The sequence below is a fragment of the Dermacentor andersoni genome, chromosome 11 (genome assembly GCF_023375885.2).
Source record: "Dermacentor andersoni chromosome 11, qqDerAnde1_hic_scaffold, whole genome shotgun sequence".
In the NCBI taxonomy this organism is placed as follows: Eukaryota; Metazoa; Arthropoda; class Arachnida; order Ixodida; family Ixodidae; genus Dermacentor; species Dermacentor andersoni.
In genome coordinates, this window is record NC_092824.1 from 81734548 (window position 1) to 81753276 (window position 18729).

Here is an 18729-nt window from a genome sequence, read left to right on the forward strand (position 1 = left end):
AAAGCAGCAGCGCCACGTGTTCTGCATCGCTTACCGTGTCTCACTGACGAAACTCCTTTTGGTAAAGGATCGTCGAGTACAACGGAAAGCAGGTTTCATCAAAACATGTATCAACGGTCTCCTGTCGGGCTTGTTGCCGTTTAAGGTTCCTGTCGCGTCTCACTTGGGGCCTTTTCAATAATAGGCACGTGTCTGGTGGAGGGATTTGGACCATAATCCCCAGCACAGTGGCCCGGTGCTCTCTCTACCCGCTGCCCCATAGATGCATGCATGGTACGAGACTTTGCTGCACTTCTTCCCTCGTGCAAGCTAGCACATTGGGACTATTGGGACACGCGCCTCATAGCAGCGATTGGCACACTTCAGTTCATAATATCGGTTGATTTTATTGGCAGTATAAGGTAGATATAATTGGAGCGGGAAAAAGAGCACAAAAATATCTACTTACGGTCGATTTTTACATTTCTTTTATTCGAGCTCGGCATTTCGTGTTTTCGGCCAAACATGTAAAACCTGGAATAATTCCCCATTATGTTTTCGAAAGCGCGTTCTCATATTAAAGCTTGCATGTTGTGACAATGCGAGCTGTAAAGCGGGACAAATATGCGGGCTGTTGGCGGAAATCGCGAAAATTCTGTCATGCAGCGATATAAAGTCTGATGACGAAATTTATACATTGCGTACCCTGTCAAAAAACGCCCTTCCAGGTTCGCTTCCCCCACTAACTCAGCATCCATCCGCAGGTTGTTGTCCCGTGTAGCCAACTTCTGACGCGACCTTGGTCGTAGAAATCCAGCTTTCGACCTGTCCACCGTTGATAAGCCTGGACTCGCGTATGCGCCATTCACAGCTTTCAGTTGCCACGCGCAGTACACGAACTTCACTGCTCGACGCTATAACACTGTCCAGAGAACTCCCGAAGGGATTTGTGTACAAGTAGGCCAAGCAGCAAGTAACCAGTCTTCCATGAATCTAAATTCCCCTACGATTACGATACTCCCTAATGCAAAATTTCAGGGCAGCTGCGTACGTGTTTTCGTTTTGCGATATATTGGCTGGCGTCGACAATCTGTCTCTTGCGGCACGTGGCAAACGGAGCGAAGTGTGCGCGACTGCCTCTCTAATCGGAAGATCGCGAGAGGCAGCGCGTGGGTGACGCGTGAGCGGGATTCACAGTAGCCGGCGCCGACAAACTCCCAGACGGCGCGAACTACTCTGGCGCCATCTCGTAGCCTCCGTCGCCGCACTACGCCTTTCCCACGCTTTTGCCATACCTTCCTCCGCTTTCCTCCTCGCGCCTCCCCTCTCTCACCGCTTTTTCGCCTCCCGCTGTGCGCAGCGTCCGCTCTCATCTTTCGCTGTGCTAGTTCGCTCAGTTACGCCGGGAACGCCGATGCTCGCCGCAGGAGGGGGGCGCCAAGAGCTGCGCTTTAAAAGGAATGGCCCTAGCTCGCTGCTTGCACTTGGTACATTTTTCGTCGCTTACGCAACGATAGCGCTGGGGTCAGTCGTCGATCTGCTGTCCACTAGTTGCGACCGCATCAGAATGGTGCCGCATATCTTCAGCAGCATTTCTGTCATGCTCCCATCTACAAAGATGGACGCCTTGATTCGGGGTGCCATGTAGAATAGTTATCGCACCACGAGCGGCAGAAATACGGTATAAGCCCATGCTAACCAGCAGCGGGGCTTTTCGTGTTCACGAAGAATGCACGACCTGAAGTCTGCAGGATGTTGGGAACAACACGGCCTCTTCTCGGCAAGGAATGCATTTATAAAAGCCTGAACTACAAGATGCTCGCACTTTCACGCTATATACAGACGAGGAGAAAAAAAAAGGAAGCACCGTTTCGCGGCCACCGGCAGCCAGTTTGAGGAAGTATGGAACGCACAGCGGCATCACATCCACGAGTACAGACAAGTTCTTCCACCACAAGTAATGCCAAAACAACAACAACGCCACGGCTCGAAACGGGAAAGAAGTTCCATCGGCTCGTATGCGCCGAAGAAAGCGAGTCACGTGACGCTTTTGTCACGCCGCCGACGCCTGGAGGGCGCCGGTCAACCCTCGTTGGACTGTCCACCATCACCACCACCGCAGCAGAACAGGGCCGCGTACGCCCGCCGGTAGTCCCGGCTCATGGCCACGTAGACGAGCGGGTTGATGCAGGGCGCCGCGTAGAACAGGCCGTGCACAACGAGCGGCGGCGTCTGGTTCAGTCCGACGCTGATCAGCAGCGGCAGGTAGCAGATGCAGAAGGAACACAGGATGGCGCCCAGCACCCCGAGCAGCTGACGCTCGCGACCTCGGCCGGCGCAGATCGAGTTCGAGCGCGTCGGCTGCATCGGCTCCCGGCTCAAGTCTGGAGCGCTGGTCGAAGGCTGCAGCGCTATGGACCTGCAAGCGTGCGCGGCGGAAAAAGAGTTCCGCTGTCACCTAATGTAGAATATGGCACTCCAGTATAACGATTTTCGAACTCGAAAAACTTCAAAACGCAATAGGGTGTAATGCCGTACAAAAGGCGCCGGGCCTGCAGGCGCACCTTCATTTTCGGCATTAACTTTGTTATGGGGCGCGTAACTCCGGCGAAAACCTCGGTGTTGCACCATTAACTGATCCGAGAGTGCACGAAAGGCACGTCATTACATGTGCCTTACGAATGTGTAGGAGTGCCTTATTTTGCTGATGCAATAACACTGATTGTTACATTATTTCTGCGAGCACCTCTATGTATATAATCCTAAATTAACAATTACGTATTAACCAGCACACGAAAGCGTGTACAATAGATAGCGGGAATATGGACAGATGGCGGTGTAGTTGCATCAAACGCACATGTGCTCAGCGTTCGGTGCCCTCGAGAGCATGGCTAAAATACCGATTCGGTGGCTAGTGCCACTTGTAGTCTACATGATGTGCGTCGTAAAATGCCGTACGTCGTTACCGTATTATAAACTTGGTGACTGCACAAACTGCCTAGATCTTTGACCGAACCAGCGCAAGAGACGCGACTCGGCGAGTGGCAAGCAGACACACAGTGCTTACTTCCGTCTATTTTATTGTCAGCAGGTGACGTGTTTAAAGGGACACTAAAGGCAAATACTAAGTCGACGTAGACTGTTTAAATGCCATTCCAGAAACCTCGCAACGCTTGCTTCGTGCCAAGGAAATAGTTTACGAGAAAATTGCATCTGAAGGGTCCGAATACGTTTATCGCAATTCAAATCTCCCGCCACCCAACCGGGGGAGTGGTGACGTTGCATACGCCATCACCACCTTTTTCTCCCTCACGGGTTGCAGAATCAAGCGTCTTTCCTTTCTTTAGATCGCTATCGTCATTAACAGACGGCGGTACCGAGCCAAGACAGAGTTATAGTGAACTAGAATACTTGAAGATATTCTAGTACACTGTAACAGAGTGGCGAATTCACCGCTGCAGCTGCTCTTTGGTCAAGTGGCGTAGACCGTTCGGGCATCCCACGACATCGCATGGAAGTTGAATTCTGTGCTACTTGCACTTTGTGCGAGTTTCGTAAGCCAGCAAAACTAGTGCCGCACTACGTGATAACGAAACTACTCAAAGGTCAAAGCGTTGGTGGCGCGGAGTCGATCGAAAACGAAACCTTTCGCCCGCCCGCGTCGTTGTCAGGGTTATTTCAATGAGTTCTTTCTTCTAAATGTGAAATGGAACATGACAAGTAGCATTTTATTTCGTCCTATACAATACAAGGATGTTTTGTGCAACGTTATAGTCACATTGAGTCACATTGAGTCATTGAGTCACATTGAGTCACAGACTGAAATAACCAGAAGAATAAGAATGGGTTGGGGTGCGTTTGGCAGGCATTCTCAAATCATGAACAGTAGGTTGCCACTATCCCTCAAAAGGAAAGTGTACAACAGCTGTGTGTTACCAGTACTCACATATGGGGCAGAAACCTGGAGGCTTACGAAAAGGGTTCTGCTGAAATTGAGAACGACGCAACGAGCTATGGAAAGAAGAATGATGGGTGTAACGTTAAGGGATAAGAAAAGAGCAGATTGGGTGAGGCAACAAACGCGGGTAAACGACATCTTAGTTGAAATCAAGAAAAAGAAATGGGCATGGGCCGGACATGTAATGAGGAGGGAAGATAACCGATGGTCACTACGAGCTACGGACTGGATTCCAAGAGAAGGGAAGCGTAGCAGGGGGCGGCAGAAAGTTAGGTGGGCAGATGACATTAAGACGTTTGCAGGGACAACATGGCCACAATTAGTACATGACCGGGGTAGTTGGAGAAGTATGGGAGAGGCCTTTGCCCTGCAGTGGGCGTAACTAGGCTGATGATGATGATGATGATGATGATGATGATAGTCACATAATTTAACTGAGGAGTGCTTTCGTCATCAGGCAAGTACTGGAATGCTCCGGGGGAATCTAATCATGTCCTGCATTTACCTCTGTTTCTCGATAATTCAGGCTCTGTTCGCGATAATATTGACGCCTTAGAGATTCTCGAGGACTAACCTATCACTTTAGCTTGACTTATTATTTGCCTTTAGTGTCCCTTTAAAAGCCACTGCGCATGCTTACAATTATTTGTTTTTTGCAGTGTACAGTCACTTGTCAAGTCACTGTAAGATTTATTAACGCTCGGGCAGATTTAACAGAATAGGAGGACCTTGATAAAAACTGGAGATGGTAAAAGAAAAAAGGAAATCATAAATAGCTTAAAAACGGAAGAGCGTCAGAATGTAAAGCTCACAATGAAAGAGAGAGAAAGAGAAAGCAAATAATTTTGTTCTGGTTGTCGTCGTTTTTGAGCAGCTAAGCAGAACGTCGCAGCGTGTGTCGGCCCCGAGGTGCGCTGCTCGCAGTCTCTTTTCAATTCATGTTTACGTACTTAACGTTTACGGCTATATTTTTTTTAAAGCTATGTCAACAGTTCTGACTAGGCCCATAATCCTCTACAAGCCCTCATTGTAGTGAACAACGCGAAAGATGGGACTAGCAAGCAAGTGGCAATCACATACTTAAGGGGCTTACAATTCCCAAGAGTTGGAAGTCGGAGGTCTATATAGTATACGTTTAACTGTCTGCCACTCGCTTATCGCGTCTTTTGCGTTGGTTCTTTCAACAGCGTTGCCTTATAACTATAGCTCGGATTCAGACCTTAGCGCGCCCCACAAGGCAGTATATACAAGGTCGTGTCTCTGTAGTAAACTTAACGGAGTGATATCTTAGAATGACAGAAAGCTGAGCTAGTTGGTAAGGATTCATTATACATAAAAAAGGCGAGGCGTGCAAACAGGACACAAGAGAAGTGGACAACACGAAAGCTGAGCTAGTTGGTAAGGATTCATTATGCATAAAAAAGGTGAGGCGTGCAGACAAGACACAAGGGAAGTGGACAACTCGTGTTGTCCACTTAATTCTCTTCTCTTGTGTCCTGTCTGCACGCCTCACTTTCTTTTTTTTTTTTTTGCATGAGGAGTGATATCGCAGGGTATAATTACACACTCACTGCAGCGTCCCCAGGTGCGAGGTGAGCCTCCGGCGGGAGTGGCGCAGCGCCAGGAAGAGCCGCGGGTAGCAGGCGGCGAACAGCAGCAGCGGCAGCAGCGCCGAGCCCAGGTAGAGCACGGGCCGGTACACGAGGCTGGGCATCACCGTGCAGCTCTCGAGCCGCTCGTCCCAGCCCAGGCTGGCGCCGGGCACCGACAGCGCCGCGGGGAGCAGCAGCCCCGCCGGCAGGACCCAGCAGAGGGCCGCCAGCAGGAGGCAGCTGCCGGGGCTGAAGATGCGAGCGTAGGACCTCGGCCGCACCACGCTGGTGTACCGGTTGAGCGTGATGAGCTGGATGCTGGCCAGCGAGCTGCCCACGGCGACGTGGCGCATTAGGGCGGCCGCGACGCAGAGCCGGTCACCGTGCGACCAGCCGCCTGGCGGTGTTGAAAAACTGTTTATTTCTCTCAGAAGAGAAGCACATGGAGGTACGCATGGGCCGGTCCTCAACGGCCCGGCCCTTAAAATACAAGGTGGGTTCCCTAGTACGGGACCCCAGTCCATGGCGCGGGCTCCGCCCGGGCGCGCTCGACCAAGGCCCTTTGGGCCTGCAGGTCATAGCAACCGAGCATGGCCGCCTCTCAGTCTTTCCGAGTGGGGCTGGGGTGAGGGGCAATAGCTGGGTTGGGTTGGCAGGCCCACACCATGTGGTAGATGTCCAAAGACTTCTCCGCACAGTGCGGACACATGCCCGTGAAGGAAGGATCAAAATGTTTGGGTGGCCGAAGGCCGATAATGGAGAAATGGATAGGCAGTACGTGCATAACAGGTGAACGGAGCGAATAAAATGGGAGGAACCAGTAGCGGTTCGGTTCGCTACACTGCACGGGAAGAGAACGTGCGCAAGGATTGAGGGGTGAAGGAAGACCGGAAGAGAGATATTAAAAAAAAGGGGGTGGTTTGGAGGGGGGAGTTATTGCGGGCATGATGGGAAGAGGCGCGCAACACAATCAAAATCTGGCAAGAGTGTCGCGTTGTCCTCGAAAAGCGCAACACCGCTTTTAAGAGCCATGCAGTGTGGAAGCCGGTCACAATCGACGTTACAGAAAAGACCTACTCTGAATGTGGATATAGTTATCCGGCTCATCAAGCACGATGGAGAGCACTTGTCCCTGCACAGGTAATTGGACGAACCTCGCATACGTGATCGTGACGAATAGCCGAGTACATTGTGTACCGATAACTGAGCGGCAAATTTTTAAAGTTACACGTCCACATTTTAGCACGAAAAGAAAATATATAAAGAAACAAATCTGTCCGGCTTGCGCTAAACTACACAGTGGCCAGAATCGAGTCCTTCCAGGCTCGCAAGGAAAAAAAGAAAAGCCCGTTGTTTTGAATCCTTGGCTACGTTCGAGAATCGGGGACATCGGTGCCCGGTTCAAAAGCCTGGACAGAGCCGGGCATCGATCCTTACGGTAGAAGCAGAGTAAGCTGGCGGATTATTTCATGAGGGATTTTCATGAAGTATACTCGGGTCGACCCACTCGCGAGTATACTGGCGCACCACGTTCGACAAAATGAACAACGCACTGTGCACCTATGCTGTGTACACGGCGCCTCATCATGGCACTCGTGCACATCCCATGCAGACTGTGACAAAAACTCCGAAAACTCGGGAAACACCTCGACACGTACAACGTCAAAGCCTGTTTACGCAGGAGCTTCGGAATAACCACATAGCGGCTTAATAGCATTTCACTTGTGAACCTTCGTTTCACACTACGCTTTAGACTCGTTTCACACTACGCTTTAGACTTAGAAATATATCTTTATGACTAAGTGAACAAAGCAGGCGAGCAGACATGGTCCTCTTCCGATTTCGTGTCGCAGCATGCTCGGGCGAAATGTGCTTTCGCGGAGCTAAACGGCATATGCGGAATTATCTCGTCAGCTGCATCTGTAGCGGCACTGAAGAATGCATATTGCTTTCTGTCTACAGGCCGTTGCTGACGTAAATGTCTGTTTTCCTTTTTCATTTCCTTCTAACCGGTTACGGTCTTCCGCATCTCTTTGTCCATGCATGCTGTGTGCCGCGTTAAGTTCTCGGATGACTAACAAGTGACCCATCTCTCGTTACAGGTCCGCAACCTTGGCCTTCGCATCCGGCGCGAGCTGCATTCCTACACGACACGTGCCATGTGCGTCACATACTATGCTGCCCATGTTGTTCCCGATGGGACGTTTAGACCCGATCCTCCTGGGGCATACCGTGTTCACTAACTTGCTCATGTCTTGCGCCAACGGCGTCCAGATGCGGTAACGGAATTTTGTCGCGCAGCCTCGTACTACCTCGACTGCATATATCGCATACCTCCGACAAATACCCCTACGGTTTTAGTCCGATGACTAACAAGTGGTCCGTCCATCGTTTCAGGTCCCCAATCTTTGTCTTCCTATCTGGTGCACGCGTGGGATGTTAGTCCCTGTGCGCGCGCATATACGTAACGGACCGTCTTGACTGCATACTGGGGCGCTAAATAACATCCACCACAGATCATCCTGCGGCAGACCGTGTATCCGCCAAACTTTCTTTTCGGGCTGCTGCTTCCGCAGGTTTCGTTCTGTAGCAAAAGTACTTCGCTGGCACGCTCTGCGCCATGCTGTCTCGACTGCGGGCAGTTGTATATTGCGTTGTATGGGACTGCGTGTAGTTGCCGTGCCGCTGTGCTTCGGACAGTGTCACCGTAGTTTTTGACCGTGTATGGTTGTCCAAATGCTCCCGTTCTTATACCGTCGCGATCAGACGGCGCGGGAACTTCGCTGAAATGCGGTGCATTTCCAATTCATGCGTTAAAATTCGGCGGCGTGGGATTATATATATATATATATATATATATATATATATATATATATATATATATATATATATATATATATGTGTGTGTGTGTGTGTGTGTGTGTGTGTGTGTGTGTGTGTGTGTGTGTGTGTGTGTGTGTGTGTGTGTGTGTGTGTGTGTGTGACGTTCAGAAGCTTCTTTGATGGTTTAAGCGGCGATGTTCGCGGCATAGCATTGACATAGACAACACAAATCACGCGGTGTGAATGAATGATGCCATGTTCGCCAACAAATAAGTTCCGTATTATAGCTCGTGGTGGTGATTAAACCACCACTCGTTGCCTTCGAAAAGCGCCTGGGAGCATGGTGGCGCATAAGCTTGATATATTTACGTTTCCGCTGTCCCCTAGTCATTAAACGCTTACATAATACCAGTACAATCATCTGCCTGGCGGCGGAATAGCATATCTTATTTTGTTATAGCGCAAGCTTGACACGGACAATAGAAGGCACATATGACACACACAGCGCTACTTTCAACAACAGGGCTACTTTCCTGTTGTTGAAAGTAGCGCTGTGTGTGTGTCAGATGTGCCTTCTATTGTCCATGTCAAGCTTGCGCTATAACAAAATAATATATGCCGTACCAACAAGCCCCTATTGCTATCCTCATCGGCGGAGTAGCGTATGCACGATTCGTAATACAGATGCAACGCAGTGTGTTTTTTCTAACTTTTGAGTCACCCGTCATATGTTCATCGGACAATGATATACCTCACACGCCTGTCTTTACTGCTGTGTGTTCATAGAGTAATCCACGCATTCTAATACTAGTTATACAGCGCAAAAGCACGCGGTTTGCGACGGCTACAAATTGGCTCTCCCGGAAACATTGGTGAAATTTTTCGAGACCAGGGCCACGGACGGTACAAGGATTCGAGGGATTCCGGCCGGTGCAAAGATTTCTTTTCCTCGATTCGATTCGTTTCTCATCGTTCACGTTTATTTATTTATTTATTTATTTATTTATTTATTTATTTACTTATTTATTTATAGATACTGCGATCTTTTACAAGATCTTAGCAGGGTGGGAACATACAAGTATATTCATACAAACATACAGTTCAAGCAATCATGCCGACGCTTGAATTCAACATGGCAAAAGGACAAAATGCATGAGGAAAGGAGCAAATAAACTATTTGCGGTTGAGTCTTGAATGCAGGTGCGCCTGTAAACGGGGTAAGGAATTTTGTGTAACGACTTCATCAGGAAGTTTATTCCAATCAACTATTGTTCTTGTAAAATAAGAGTATTTGAAGCAGTTGTTGTGCGGTGTTAGCGGGGTTACTGCTTGGGAGTGTTTATGACGAGTAGCATAACCGGTTAAAGGTGTTAAGATGTGTGAGGTATGAATATGTTAGTGGCCATTCATTAGCTGAAAAAATAATTTTAATCGGGAAACACGATTTTGTTCTGTAATCGAAGAGAAACCACTACGTTTAAGGAGATCTGTTATAGAAGTTCGACCGTAAGAATTGTAGATAAATCGGTCAGCTTTCTTTTGAATTCTTTCAAATTTTTAAATATTTGTTTTTGTGTAGGGGTCCCAAATGATCATAGCATATTCTAAAGTAGGACGAACTATTGTATTATATGACAGGATGCGGACAGCTGGTGTGGAGAATTTTAGCGACCGTCTGAGGGTGAACAATTTGCGAAGACAATTAGCCATTACAGTGTCAGTATGTTCTGACCAGGAAAGATTGTGGGATATGTGTATACCGAGATTTTAATAGTGAGATACTTCGGAGACATAAGTGTTCTGGGCAAAATAGTGGAAGAGAAGGGGGCTTTTTCCTTACTGTTATTCTCATAAAGATGGTTTTTTTATAGTTAATAGCCATTTGCCATTGATGGCAAACCATGCAACTATTTTGCCTAAGTCACTATTTAGCCTGATTTGATCTTGGGGTGAGTCAATTTCGCCATATAGTATACAGTCATCCGCGTAAAGTTTAATTTTTACAGATAGATTATTGCCAATGTCATTGATATAAAGCAAGAACAAAAGAGGACCCAGCACGGATCCCTGCGGAACGCCAGAGGCAACAGGTAATGTGTTGGAGGAAGTCTGGTTTATTCTAACGAATTGGAAACGGTTAGGTTACGCCTGTATCCATCTTGGGCGCCGTTCCGGCTGAATCCGGTGATACGTGGTGCGGAGCACAGCTCAGACGCCTGACGGAGTGCGAAAGGGTACTACGTCTTCGCCTGGTCGAGTACTGATACGTTCCCTGCGTCATCCTTTTCGTTCTTGTACCAGCGTTGCAATTTAGTAGCGTATAACTGATCGAGCTAGTTAATGTTGAAGCATCACCTCGCGTCTCTTCCTGCCTTGCAGTTAAACGCTCGCGCTATCGCACGAGACGAAACGTTGTAGTGCTCTCTTTTAATTAACCGGCAGGTGAACCAGGTTCTATGCCTAAGCCTCTTTATCAAACTAGCAGCTCCTTCCCTTTCGGCGGCGCCCACCCCAGCGGACAGGGCTCCCAACAATGCGCCGACGAGATTCGAGAAGCAATCGGCTTGCGCGATCGTTGTCGTTCGTTCGTGGCCCGCTGGGGCGTTCCTAGAACGCGGCACTCATCCATCCACCGTCACGGCGACTTGGGGGTCCTGTTTTTTTTCCCCAGAAACGGCGACAAAGCAGGGCTGCCGGGTATACGCGTCGGAGAATGGCAGCAGAAAGGGGGGGGAGGAGTGGGGGGGGTTGGACTGTACGCGTGCGCGGCACTGGTTGACGGGCTCTTTCGCGTCTTGTGTATGACAACCCGTTAAAAATTTTTCAATGGCCGCGAAAGAATTGTCGAAGTGCGCGCACACTTCGGACCCCAACCTCGCCCGCAAGCACCGAGACTTTTCGAGTGCCGTATTCAGGGGTCACCGACCCGACCTCGCCGCGGTGCAGCGACCAAACAGGCCGTCAAAGAGGTACAGCCACTGTGTCTTGGCCCGTGGCGCAGCTGCGCTATTGCTTCGACACCGTGTTTCCTGCACTTCTTTTTTTTTTTTTACCTCCCCAACGTGAGACAGGTTGAAAAACCACGAAGGCATTAGTCGCGAAACGGGCTTTCTTGGAAGGAACACCACCGGGTCTCTTTGAAGTACACGTTTCTCGCCCCCTACGAGGATCACACTTTTTGGCAATCATGGCACGAGCACAAAATTTGCTGATGCAGTGTAGAAACACAGGTGCAGTGTATGATGACGAGCCAGAGCTGTTTCGTGGAAACAAGTATCGTGATAAGTCAATCAGGGCACTACGATATGTCGTTCGTTAGGTCCACAAACTGTCACTGATTACAGTCGGGTACAACTCAAGTCTGCAGTGAAGCCCCGCCCACGCCCTCATAACCGCCGGCCACTGTTCCCAGCAAGGCTGAAACTAGTTCGTACTCCAAACTTTCCCTGTTACCTAAATAAGGAGCTAACCACAAAAATAAAATTATAAGCGTGTAATTTTATACGTTTTCACTCGTCTATCATAGAGGAATGGCGAAAACCTAATTCTTTATTGAGCGGAAATAAAACGCTTGCTTCGCTGCAACTATTTATTGTCAAGTTTTGCTTCAGTTGGCAGTGAACTTTCATGAGTAAAACAGGGTCAGGAGTGAAGTGAACATCACCGCATACTATTGAAGAGTGAAATGCTCTGACTCCATACACTGTGTCCATGTCTGTTGCACACCTCATCGCTTCCGCCGATGAAAAGACTCTTCAAGAACAGCAGCTCCGGAGGTATCAAGTACGACGCCATGCCGAAGAATAATGAATCGAAGCAAAAACGTTGCAACGGCCGCAGCTGTTGAAGATGGTACGGCCGCCGTTTCCGCGTAACGGGTCAGATGGTCGACACATACGATCACTCATCGGTTGTCGTTAGATGATCGGGGAAATGGGCCCAGAAGATCAATACCCACTTGTTCAAATGGCAGGCGAGGCGGCGGCAGAGGTTGGGGAAGACCTGGCGCATATATCGCATGTTAACGTACATCATAGAGTACTGAACGATGTGCAACTGATTAGAAAACAAAATGGGCAAATTATCGTAGTAGTTGCGTTGGCCTTGATGCGCCACGATCCGACATCTTTGCGTGCACCTGTTCAATGCAGAATTTCAAATTCCTACTGAAATTTGTTTACACAACGCTCGATTAAGCACACGTTTGCAGTTCGTGATATGCACAGGTAAAGAAGCCATTGAAGACCTATAATGGCTACAACGCACCAACACATTTGCCCGCAATAGTACACCCTTAAACGGGAGTAAGGATGTAAATCGGCCTATTACTCGCACCCTTATACCCTTTTTTGGTATAAGGGTATATTATAAACCGATTTACACATCTTGTTCAATTTAATGTCTGCAAATTATTTTACAGTGCAGGCCGCGGTTTCGATTCCCATCCGCGGACAACCGACAGGGACAACTGAGTACAAATTGTGTAGGAAGGCCGGAAAGGCGATGAATTTGAGGCAATTCACCGAGGACTGAAGCAAGGATACCCTGAGTCTCCATTGTTGTCCACGCTTTCTGTTAAGCGCATATGAAAGACGATTTGGAAACAGTGAATTATCTTTTGATTAGACGCGTACATCCGTAATGGGACGAAGCGTGCAACAGGAGGTCATTGGGCTGATGCAGACGGATGCCATAGCGCTACTGTGTCCACATGCGCTATGTGTACACAACCAAAAACCAACATGCGGGGTTTTTTTTAGCTGTGTGCCTCTTCTATAGCTGATACCTGTTGATGATACTGATTTCACCTTATATATCGGGAAATGGCTCTTGCCTAAACTGTAATTTCCATCAACAGTTTATAGAGACAGCGTCCTTCTTTAACGCGAGTTTCACACCGAACCACCTTATATATCGGGAAATGGCTCTTGCCTAAACTGTAATTTCCATCAACAGTTTATAGAGACAGCGTCCTTCTTTAACGCGAGTTTCACACCGAACATGGTTCGTGTTAGATTATACCGACATGCAGCTTGTACCCGAAACCTTCTCTCTCAGCTCAGACTGAGAACCCGCGCGTTACGGAAAGCGTCAGTTATATGTGCTTCGCTTTTGGTTGGTTGTGTGTATACGCGTGGGAGAAAAACATCAACAACACGTAAATATACGTTAGCACACGGGCGGTCAGTGCCCTTGCGCGCAGTGTAAATAAAAGAAACACTTTCCAGCACGGAAACCGTGGGATCGCACCTCCCGTCGAGGCATCCGGCGTCGTATAATGAGTTCTCCGCGCACGCAGCCCGTGTATTCTAATGAGGCGGTCGCGCCGGGCACCGCGTGCCGCCAAGCTAAACGAGTAACTCTGATATGGCCGAATTTCACGGAGCGAGAAACCATAAGGTATACGTCCGTATGTGTGTTATCGTCCGATCGCTATCGGTGACCAAGTTTTCCCCGCACGCGGTGTCCCGCTGGACTCGTTCGAGAAGGTGCACAGATATCAGCGCAGCCTCTATACTTTCCCGCGGTAATAAAATACGTTCGCGCGGGAAAGATACGCTCGCATTCCTGCTGGGCTTCATTGAATATATAACAAAATATGTACAGTGTAATATATGCTTACTTTCCACAGGGCAAAGTTTTCAATAAAAGAAGAGAAAGGAAAACACACATTCGGCGATGTTCCTTCGAAGTGCGCTACTGAAGTATGCACAGAATAACCGATCTTTGGATGCCGCGGAGGAGTCTTAATTATATGCTCTTAACGGTGTTTTGCCCTATGCTGCACAAATTGACGTTTCAGTCTTGAACAGGCGTTAGTCGATAATCTGTGCTGACTTCGGTTAGCCTATAAGCCGCATTCACCTGCATACGAGCTGTGAAGAGTCGGTGCTGACAACTCGTATATACCCGCATTCGTTAAACCACTTGCCAAGTGTGACGCAGTCACAGCCCATGGAGAGCAGAAACTCATTACGTTTCTTGGCAAAGTTCCTCGCGGGTCTCGCACGTCTGTTATCAGCGCACGCCACATTTATTGATAATTAAGTCACACCCGAAGCAACAGAAAACGGTTGCCAATGGGCTGCGGACATATATGACTGATTGTATGAGGCTTGAAGCAGCTGTGTCGTTTGGCTCTCCCTGCAGGGTATACATTAGCCAGTAAGGAAGTCCATCGCGTATATAATATACGTGTAGCGTGCAAACTTGTATCGTGGCCTTGTCGGCAGTACTTTCTCTCTCTCTCACACACACACACACATCCTGCGGAAAGGCTAATGCGTCCATGACTAAATGAGCGGCAAGGAGTTCGAGGTGACACAATGATTGAGAAACACAGCCGCCCGATGCCAGCAGCTTCGTCGCCGTTGGCCGGTTCGTTCTGTGAGAATAAGAGCCCAACAAGTTTCCCGCAGCCTCTCTGAACCCTTACTCTCAGATCTACTTGCAAAACTGTGTAAGCAATTAAAGACCCCTTCATTTATAAGGATTAGAGGCTGGGGGGTGGAAGGGAGCGGGAGGAGCTTGCTTTTCACAACCATTTGTTTTGCTGTGGTTGGGAACAAAGTGTCATATATGGCAATTATCTGTAGCGATTACACTTGTGCTCTTTCCGTAACAGACACACAATCCCTAGCTATCAGGACTGCACTATACGCGAAAGCGCCACTGAAACGTTCCATGTGCAAAATCGTAATTTCGTATCTTTGCCATGCTAATCAAGCGGCAAAGATGTGAAAGGAATTGATGTTTAATCCGTCTAATTACATTATATACTGCTTCGGAAGTACGGAATACGCATGCGAAATATTTTCGCATGCACCCAGCTCGCTCGCGCACGAATTTACGACGCAAATACGACAGGGCCGAGAATATAAAACAAACACAGAAAAAAAATAACGAGCGGTTAGCTCTGAATTGTTTCGTTGGTAATGAACAACCGTGAAGAACGACAGCTCACGATCGAGGCAAGACGTCTCACCGTAGTAGAAGACGGCCGAATCCAGGGGTCCGTTGAACAGACTGAACGCCAGGTCCGCCAGGGACAGGTTGACCAGGAAGCAACTAGTCGCCCGACCGCGCAGTCTCGCGTCTCGGAGTAAGGCCCAAGCCGTGGCCAGGTTCACCACACTGCCCAGCACCGACAGGAAGGCCAGCAAGGAAAATTGCACCGGGTTCGCAGGCGAAGGCATGTCCAACCTTTGCACTTGCACCGCGCCAGTTCAACGCCATCGAAGCTCAGCTTGCGCCATTTTGATTTCTCTGTCGACGGGGATATGTGTTTATTGGCTGCAGCGCTACCCCGTTCGACGGTTTACAAAAGCTTCTTGGATTGCCGTGACGCCGCGTTGTATGACTGTAGCACGCTCCAGCTGTTCACCAAGTGCCCGAAGGCCAAAGTTCCAAATCCAGAGTTGGATGTCACGTACGCAGAAGGATGTGTACGGAGATGTTTAATAAAAACGAACGGTGGAGATGCTGCGAGGAGGGTTAGGCGAAGCCTTCGTAGCCTATACGGCTTGTTTGGTCGTGCTGAAGGACTTGAAGTTTCGTATAGGTTCTTTTTGCAACGTCGCGTGGGCCACTATACTTTGCCACAGAAGCTAGGGATCGAGTTCCTCAAGTATACTTGCAGCTATGCCGGTACAGCCTTCTGCGATTCCTTTGCTGGCTTCCTCAGCTATACTTCCACGGCCCGTTTGCAGAGTCGAGTGGTACGTGTACGAGACGTTGCACAAACTCGGTCGAGCTCCTCCGATTCTCGTTGCCACGCGCTCGCGGCTTCTGTGTGCTTCCGAACTTCGGCGTTTCCCCAACCGGGCGCCCGTCGATCTCGCGCGTTCCGGTGGAATCGACCCCTGGAAACAGCGCTCGCGTAACGCCGCCCCTTTCGACATGCAGCATCGCGGGCTGTATAGGAACGTCGTCGGGCGGCGGTATATGGGACCTGCATGCAGGCCTTCCTGGGACGTGTGTGTGTGTCACGTAAGGAGATCGCGGTGGCCGGATGCTCCCGGGTTCTGCAGGCCGATTACGTTCACCCCGGCCGTATGACGTGGTGTCGCCGGCGCGATACCGTGGCGTCCGCTTCCCGTGGAGGGCGGCGGGCGACGTGGGCCTGCAAAGCCGGAAGAAAGAACGCTCGGCTGCGATCACGTCGCGAGCGCCCGCCGATCCGCCCCGAGCCGCCGCGCGGTCGCCGAAGGTGCGGTGCCATACGATGAGTGTGCTCCCGCGTATTTTAGAAACTCGGAAGCAGCTCATATGTATGGAAGGGCACACCACATTTTACGTGGAACGTCGTGTTCGTTTTTAGACGAGGTCTGCGCGTTTCTCGAAGAACGACTGCAGCGGCGGAAGACACAAAAGAAGGAAAGTGTGTCGAACGGAGATGTAATAACGCGGCTTTAATTTGTTTTCATGCCGTTCCGCGCAAATGTGTGAATCTTAACGGCAAGCACGTATAGGACGCATCTATGACGTGCGCTGGGCATGACGTCGCCTGGCGACACTTAGACGGTACAATAATTCCTTCCCAAGTGTGCCAGGACTGATGCCTTGACAGAGGGGCGGGTGCGTGCTACAGGAAAGTGGGTGGCGTTGATGCCAGGCGACTTTGAGCAAGAAATACCTCGGAAGTGCACGAGGTTGGTACACGTCTGGTTGCCTCTATACAGGGTTTCGGAAATGATTATTGGACCATGGCCGCACGCGTCGATGGCACAGAAAACTACGAAGGCGTTGCTGCACTACCTCAAGTCGACGGGTCTTGGCGACCGTGTGTAGACTCGGTGCGAAACTTTAAATGTGCTTTCTCTCTCTTCATCCCTATACCCCTTCCCCCAGTGCAGGGTAGCAAACCGAACGCGCGTCTGGTTAACCACCCTTTCTTTACCCCCTCTGTCTCTCTCACGTAACTTGAGCCAAACTTTAAAAATATGCAAATGCCTGGACCGAACCAAAGTAATGTTATTTGCCGTCGCTTCGAGACAGATTATTTTTTGCATCCGCCTAATTACACAACATTTTTAATTAGTTCATAATCTTCTCAATTACTATAATTAGATTAAGGGTTCAATGAGAAAATTGTAGAGCAACGTGAAAAGCTCTATACAACTTCTTTCTGCTGCTCAATACGGGCTACATAGAAGTGTTGTCTTTTTTTTTCTTTTTTTTTTTTGTGCGTGAAAGAAGCCCGCCAATGCACGCGAAATAACCGCGCGACTGCCCGCTCGAGGCGCTTTGCGTGTATTCGCGAGCTTCTTTCACGCTCGGAAAAACACTTTTACGTAACAGGTATTGCGAAACACAAGCTGTATCGGCAGTTCCTCATGTTGTTCTACCATTTTCTCATCTACACTTATAATATAATTATAATTGCGAAGTTGATTAACTGATTAAGACTAATTGTCAAATTAGGTGGAATGCAAAAACATTCATCTGCGTGTCTGCAAGCGACGGCAAACAACATTACCTTGGTTCTGTCCAGCTACGTAGCACTTGCGAATTTTTAAAGTTTGGCTCACGTTATAAGTGAAACACGCTTTATATTCGCTGTCCATGGTTCCAGTGGCGTCAAAAGTGAGTGTAGGGAACGCGCAACGGGAGCAAAGAAAGAAAAGAAAGACAAAAGAGTGCGCATGTACACGTACGTTAGCATTAAATGTCTTCGCACGTATTGCTAATATATCGCACATATTGCTAATACCAGGAGAAAGTGAGCAGAATTCATTAATTGATGACATAGACGCGAGGACAACTTAATGTGGTCATGGCACAGTCGAGAGAGCATATGTGACCAATAGCGGCATCGCATGCATGACAGTTCGAAGCTTCTTGGCAGACACCGGTCCTCTAACAGTGAGCAAAGTACCTGGACTGTGGTAGTGCCCTGATGAACAGAATCATGCAGTCCATGGCCGCCCTTCGCGACTTCTTAGTGGACAGCGATCTCATAAATTGCCTCTGATCAGTGCCATATCAGTGTTGTTCCACCTATTAGCTTCCACATTCCACTTGTGAAGTTTATGTGCAAGTTTGGATGTGGGATTCTCCCCGCGTTATGTGGTGCCTGCACCAAATTACTGGGCTGTACTTACGGTGTTGATGCCTTAGATGGCATTATACTTCATGGTTGTGAGTCGTGTTATAAAAAAATTACATTCTGGGGGTTTCCGTGCCAAAACTACGATAGCATTATAAGACACGCCGTAGTGGGAGACTCCGGATTAATTTTGATCGCTGGGGTCATTTAACGCGCGCTCGAAATACGCGGTATACACGGGCGTTTTTGCATTTCGAACTCCAACGAAATGCGGCCGCCGTGGTCGGGATGCGATCCCGCTTCCACTAGCCGAAGAGTCGTACCCGCCG

The 18729-nt window shown here is 49.1% G+C and overlaps 1 protein-coding gene across 1 annotated transcript; it reads right to left on the minus strand.

Annotated features, from left to right (window-relative positions):
• Positions 1–444: 444 nt before the first annotated feature.
• On the minus strand, positions 445–16439 carry LOC126518296 (G-protein coupled receptor moody-like). Its single transcript, XM_050168140.3, has 3 exons — positions 15338–16439; positions 5509–5926; positions 445–2398 (listed from the first exon to the last, which is right to left on the minus strand). Exons 1-3 carry the CDS (start codon positions 15546–15548, stop codon positions 2062–2064), a joined length of 966 nt encoding a protein of 321 aa, XP_050024097.2. The 5' UTR covers positions 15549–16439; the 3' UTR covers positions 445–2061.
• Between the last annotated feature and the right edge of the window lie 2290 nt (positions 16440–18729).